The sequence below is a fragment of the Bison bison genome, unplaced genomic scaffold (genome assembly GCF_000754665.1).
Source record: "Bison bison bison isolate TAMUID 2011002044 unplaced genomic scaffold, Bison_UMD1.0 scf7180017864490, whole genome shotgun sequence".
Classification (NCBI taxonomy): domain Eukaryota; kingdom Metazoa; phylum Chordata; class Mammalia; order Artiodactyla; family Bovidae; genus Bison; species Bison bison.
The window spans coordinates 6,720,773-6,727,862 of NW_011495049.1; the positions used below are offsets into that span (position 1 = coordinate 6,720,773).

At 39.2% G+C, this 7,090-nt stretch overlaps 1 protein-coding gene and 1 long non-coding RNA gene across 2 annotated transcripts in view; one reads left to right on the top strand and one right to left on the bottom strand.

Annotated features, from left to right (window-relative positions):
- The first annotated feature begins 707 nt into the window (after nucleotides 1–707).
- On the top strand, nucleotides 708–3,190 carry LOC105005388. The gene is made up of 2 exons (XR_827315.1): nucleotides 708–2,635; nucleotides 2,913–3,190. It is a non-coding gene; the product is annotated as an uncharacterized LOC105005388 (long non-coding RNA).
- Nucleotides 3,191–3,865: 675 nt separating this feature from the next.
- DHFR (dihydrofolate reductase) overlaps nucleotides 3,866–7,090 on the bottom strand; it is a 15,342-nt gene continuing 12,117 nt past the window's right edge. The window contains exon 5 of the mRNA XM_010863364.1: nucleotides 3,866–5,458. Within this exon, the coding sequence (XP_010861666.1) occupies nucleotides 5,380–5,458 (79 nt within the window). The 3' untranslated portion in view covers nucleotides 3,866–5,379. The remainder of the gene's footprint in view (nucleotides 5,459–7,090) is intronic.

A 7,090-nucleotide genomic window follows, 5' to 3' on the forward strand; every position in this document is an offset into this window, starting at 1 on the left:
TTTTAAGATCCCACAAAAGTGATATCATATATTTGTCTTTGTCTGTCTGATTTCACTTAGTATGATCATCTCTAGGTCCATTCATGTTTCTGCAAATGGCATTATCTCATTCCTTTTTATGGCTAGTATTGCATTGTATATATATGCCACATCTTTATCCATTCATCTGTCAATGGACACTTAGGTTGCTCCTATGTCTTGACTATTATACAAAGTGCTGCTATGAACAACAAAAGCAGGTTTTTCAGAGAACAAATTTTGCCTCAAGACTGCAGTGTCAACTGCTGGTTGAATTTCAGCCTGCTGGCCTCCTCTGCAGACTTCAGACTTGTCGGCCTTCACAATTAACTGAGTCAATTCCTTAAATCTCCTTATATATATACATACATATATATACATATATATATGTATGCTAAGTCGTTTCCGTAGTGTCCAACTCTGTGCAACCCTATGGACCACAGCCTGCCAGGCTGTAGTATATATATATACATACATATATATACATACAAACATATACACGTACGTATGTATATGTACGTGTACATGTGTGCGCTAAGTAATTTCAGTAGTGTCCGACTCTGTGCAACCCTATGGACTACAGTCTGCCAGGCTCCTCTGTTCATGGGGATTCTCCAGGCAAGAATACTGAGTGGGTTGCCATGTCCTCCTCCAGGGTTTCCTCCTGACCCAGAGATTGAACCTGTGTCTCTTACATCTCCTGCAATGGCAGGCAAGTTCTTTACCACTAGCGCCACCTGGAATTGACATATATATTTCTGATTCTATGGAAAATCCAGACCAATTCAATCACATTTGTGTGCTTAAGTACTAGCAGTAGTTTTTAAGATGGAAATTCAGAACCATTCAATCTGGATGAACCTTCTTCCTGCTCCTCTGAGTTTATACTAAGTGAATTGACAGCACTCTTAAATTCAATTCAAATGTGACAAAATGCTGTCTAGGGAAGTGAGACAGATGTTTGGGCTGTCAGGCTGCCTGGAGATACACACAGGGGAACTCTAGTGGGTAAGAGCCAGCAGGGAGCACTCACCAAATGAGACCCATAGGGTTCAGACCGGCTTTCCACTCATGACTTGAAACAAAGACCTATAAAGGAGTAAGCTTTGAGGACAGAATGTGAAGAAATCTATGGTGTTAAGAGCCTGTTGGGGAAGGATAGGTTTCCTAATCAGATGGAAAAGTCAAACAAGAATATATCCCACAATAGAAGAACACTTTTTACTAAATATAATGACATAGGCAATGAGAACACAGGTAATATGCAACTAAAATCCAAGCCCAACATGTAATGTTAAACAAAGGCTCTAAATGACAAAATTACTGCCATGTGCAAAGAATGGTATTACTCTTTCCATTCTTTGCAAGAATGATCTAGTCTTTGCCCATGAATGAGTCAGTTTCCTAAAATACAGAGTTCTTTCCTAAGAAGACCTGCACTCTGCTTACATTTCTCACGACCACTAAAGAACAATTAGCATTAACTCTTTCCAGTCTTCTAGTTTCAAAAAACTCAACGGCCCGTATTAGAAGTGATAGGGATAAAGAGACCAAGTAGGTGAATATACAGTTAATCCCACTTGGGGATTGTAAGTAAGAAAAATATGGGAGACCCTTGTAAGTTAATGATTACTCAAGAAAGCAGGTGTTCTTAACCACAAAACCAAGCAGGCTTGCTTGGCAACAAAACCATGCAACAGAAGCAGGAGACATGCCCCCAAAGAACAAAACAACAGGGGCTTGAGACCCACATCCTGCCAGTGAGTTCAATAAGTTAATGATCCCTAGGACATGCTCTCTGCACACATAAAAAACAGTAACTTGTGGACCTAGCTTGACCACACAGGGAAAAGAAAAACCCATCAGGAGGAGCTGATGATGGAAGCATGTCTACTCAAGAAAGCCAAAGTTCTTCTCCATCTCCTCACTTTTCCTTTGATTATAAAACTGCAGCCCAGGAAGTTCTCTGTGCATGGCACCGCCTCACCCATCCTTGTAAGTCTCACAAGCATCCTATTCTTAGCTCTTTTCCTCTCGCTGAATTCTTTCTGCACTGAGATATAAAGGACTGTGGTACCGAAGCTTTTTGGAGCCCTCTGAAACAACACAAAATGATTTTCGAAGCAAGATGTATTTCCAAACTATTCAAAGATTCAAAAATAGAAAAATGGGGGGCGTAAGTCAAGTTATAATCCGTATCTTTCTCTGTCCCTTTCTGGCTAACTGCTCACCCAATCTTTTTTTTTTTTTTCTGTCCTCCACAGTTAGACTACATTTCCCAGGCTTCTTGCAGTTGGATGCGGTTATCTGACAAAGTTTTGGTCAGTGGAATGTGGAAGAAAGTCACGTGTAACCAGTTCCTGGACTGCCCTCGCGGCCAGACCTCCCACAAGTGATCCTCCGTGCTTTTTCCTTTTTGGCAACAGTCCTGGAAATGCCTAGTCGAAGACAGACACTGCAAGGTGGAATGAACCTGGCTCCCTTTACCACCACCTGGAGAGCTACCTGCTGACCGGAAACACCTGTGTTGGACTTCATCTGCGCAATAAACTTCCATGTGTTAAGTCATTGTGATTAGGGTTTCATCTGCTAAGGCAGTGAATTCTCAATCAACATGGTGAGTGAACAGCATTACTTCACTTTTAATGTACTGGAGAGGAAGGGCACACGTTTGCTTTAATCTATTGATTGGGAATGTCATTTATAGCAATGTGGTTAATATAATGAAATGCCAAATCAGCCCCAAATGTGGATGCCACATAGTATTATAAGATTGAATATGTGATAGAAGTGACTTAGCACAGATTTATCAGTTAACAATAATTTCTCAGAATTTTAACAGCATGGTTCTATTATTTCAGTTTTTCTTTCATTCCCTTTTTCCTTCCTTACAGGTATTTCAAATTCAGTAGGTCCACAGCCAAAATCCAGTACCACCAGAAAATCCTGTTACCTCCAACTTTTAAATCTATCCTGAATCAAATTTTTTACTGCACCTGATTCTCATCTGAATTACTATCATTCCTCTCCTGAACCTGTAATTTGTCTTCATGCTTCTATGTATTTTAAAATTGTAAAATACTTTAAACTCTCTGTGTCTTTATACTTTTTACTATATAAAGAAGTATGAAATTGTACATAATCATAAACATGGAATTGTTTTAAGTGTTTACATTTGCTGGTCCTGAGCATGTCATATTTTGGCCACCTGATGTGAAGAACTGACTCACTGGAAAAGACCCTGATGCTGGGAAAGATCGAAGGCAGGAGAAGGGGACAACAGAGGATGAGATGGTTGGATGGCATCACTGACGCAATGGACATGAGTTTAAGTAAACTCTGCGAGTTGGTGATGGACAGGGAGGCCTGGCGTGCTGCAGTCCATGGGGTCACAAAGAGTTGGACACGAATGAGCGACTGAACTGAGCATGTCAGCAGCCTCTTACTGCACACACCTGGGGTTCTGTCTAGTCATTGGTGTGTTCAGTCGTACACAGGTCAGGGGGCTGACAACCCTGGGAGTAGCCCCCATCAGTGGGTGGGGGATAAATACTCCAGCTTTCCTCCCCTCCATTTCCCAGATATTTCAGCAGTACTGAGTTTGTAACCCAATGGGAACTTGCTCGCTGACCTTGAACTGGCCTTCTTACCTTCCCGGTTTGACTTTTCCACGTACCAACTGATGCTTTCTGATATCATCTATCAAATAAATTGGTATTACTGAGAACGCCACATCTGATGTGTGTGGATGATACCCTGCTGTAGCTTTAATTTGCATTTCTCCAATTAGGCAGGGACATTTTGGTCATTTGAGTTTCCTCTTCTCTAATTGGCTTCCTTCTTTTTTGTGTCAGTATCTAAGACCTATAAACTCTGGATACTAAGAGTTTTCTGGTTATGTTCCTTGCAGAGAGTACCACTGTTTTCGTGTGGTTTGTAAGTCTTCCTCAGTATTGGTTCCTGTTTTTCTGTGTGATCTGTCTTTTCCCTCTAGGAAGATTTTAGGACATTTCTTTTTACTTCTGATGGCCTGTATCCTAATTTTACTGCTAAACATAAAGGGCTCTATTTATTAAGTCATTTTTGTAATAAAAATAAGCACATAATACTTCAGAAAGTCTAATCACAACAGACATACCTAATGCAGAAAACAACACTCCAAACTGGTACTGTCAATAGCTTGCTGCATGCTTTCCCCCACACTTTAACATTTATTAGACATTTTGAGTTGATACATAAGTTGCTTCTTAGCAGTTTTTGGTATTTTTCAGTCATCCTTTTTTTTACTGGTGCAGATGTTACATTTTATAGACATATTAAATAGTTCTTTATTAATCAACATTTGGGTTCTTTCCAAGTTTAAAACAAAATTTTGCAACTAATATTCTTGGACCCATCTCTTTGTTCAGGAATAAGTTTTAGAAGTGGAAGTTCTGGGTCCAAACCCAGAATATTTTGAATTTTAATTGATACTGCTAACTTACACACTAAAAAGTTTGTACCAATTTATAAGGCAGAAAATGCTATTTTTTTATATTAGTAATCTAAATCTTTGCTAATAAGATGGGTAAAACATGGTTTATTTTTTAATTCTGTGATGTTTAGTTTCTAACTTACTAATTTTGGTTTCTAGCAATATTCATTCTCAATTTATTACCTTTTAAAATTTTAGCCATTATGTGTGATTTTAGATTATCCTTTCTTGTAAAGAGCAGCCAATTCTTGTTCTATCATTGTAACATCCTGTGAAATCTCACTGAAGGTCAGAAACAAAGTTTTTAAAGGTCTCAGACGTTTTCTTAACCATCAAAAGGTAGTCTTGTACCTGTTCATCACTATCCTTGTGGAATGGTCTGTGTGAACAGAATTTTTTTCAGTAGTGTGATCTATATGGAGTAATTCTTAGTCCCTCTTTTGATCTAATTTAATAACGGAATGCTAGTTTTTCTGTTTATTGTCCATTTCTGACCTTTGAACTTACCCCCTAGCTCTACAGGCTCTGGTTTCTTGCCACCAGGGGACTCTCCCACTTTGGGTTATCTTGATAGATATATTCTACCCTAGGTGGTGCTGGTAACCTATTCCTGCCCCTTAATGGAAATTCAGACAGTTATAGCAAGACATGTTTTACAAATGGTATCTGATAGAGTCTAGTTAAGATTAATGGGGAATATACAACTATATAAAAAACAGATAAATCATGAGAACCTACTGTATAGCACAGGGAACTCTACTCAATGGTCTGTGGTGATCTAAGGTAAGGAAATCCAAAAAACAGGGGATATATGTATAGCTTATTCACTTTGTTCTACAGCAGAAACTAATACAACATTGTAAAATAGATCGGAAAACATTTTCACATTAATTGTTCTTTTCATATACTTCAAATTTGTACTTAATGCCTTTTTCCTCCTGGACATCCAAAGGAACACCTGGATATCTGTAAAAAAAAAAAAGATGTATAATTAAATATTATGCAAATACATCACACATGCAATAGTAAGCAAAACTTCAAACTCTGTAGAGCGTTAGAAAATGAAACGTTTAATTCTTCCTTTCCTTCTTACTCCAAATTCTTCTCCCCCAAACTAACCACTGTTAGCAGTTTATCTTTATCTTTCCACTGTATTATCCAGCTAATGTGAAATTTCTTAAGGACGTTTTCTAAGTCTTAAACTTGGTATCAAATTTCTTGTGTGAGCAAAGGGAAAATAAAATTCAACCTTTAACTGTCAGAGTGGAACTGAAGTTATATGTGATGTATGGTAATTCTTGATTTCTGTTTAATTAGTAGACACGACACCGCTCTAATTCCCCACTGTGTGGCTTATTGCAAATCCTTTACTAGAATCACTGTTTATTTTTTCTGTGCCCTAACACTCACTTAGGTTGGTGTTCCCACCAGCTTCTAAGTCAAAACCCAGGCCCTCCTTTGGGTATATACTTAGAAGTGGGATTGCTGGATCATATGGTAGTTCTACTTTTAGTATTCTGAGGAGCCATATACTGTTTTTCACAGTGGCTGCACCATTTTACATTTCTATCAGTAGTGCGCAAGAGTCCTAATTTCTCCACATCCTTGCCAACACTCTCTCTCATTTTTCTGGTAAGTGAAGTCACTTAGCAAGTGAAGTCCGGTAAGGCTCTTGAGGAGATAATTGCACTTCCATGTTCACTACAGCCGAGATATGGAAACTATAGCGACAAATGAATATATAAAGAAAATATGTATACATAAAATAGACTATCATTCAACTTTCAAAAGAGAAGGACATCCTGCCATCTGTAACAACATGGATGAACTTGGAGGACAATATGCTAAATGGAATAAGTCAGTCGCGGAAGGACAGTATTGCATGATTCTTCTTACATGAGAAGTCTACAATGGTCAAATTCATGGAAGCAAGAGAGTACAAGGGTGGTTCACAGGGGTTGGGGGAAGGAGGAAACAGGGAGTAGCTGTTCAAAGGGTATATACAATTTCAGCAGGATCAGTCAGTCCTGGAGATGTTCTGTGTGACACTGTGCCTATAGTTTACAATACTGTATTGTATTGATGAGGGTAAAGAAGGAGAGTGAAAAAGCCAGCTAAAAACTCAATATTAAAAAACTAAAATCATGGCATCTGGTCCTATTACATCATGGCAAACAGAAGGGGAAGAGGTGGAAGCTGTAATAGATTTCCGCTTTCTGGGCTCTAAAATCATTGTGGATGGTGACTGCAACAATGAAATTAAAGACGATTGCTTCTTGGCAGGAAAGCTATGATAAACCTAGACAGTGTGTTAAAAAGCAAAGACATCACTTTGCCAACAAAGGTCTGTATAGTCAAGGCTATGGTCTCTCCCAGAGAAGGCAATGGCAACCCACTCCAGTACTCTTGCCTGGAAAATCCCATGGACGGAGGAGCCTGGTGGGCTGAAGTCTATGGGGTCGATAGGAATCAGACATGACTGAGCGACTTCACTTTCACTTTTCACTTTCATGCATTGGAGAAGGAAATGGCAACCCACTCCAGTGTTCTTGCCTGGAGAATCCCAGGGACAGCGGAGCCTGGTGGGCTGCTGTCTAT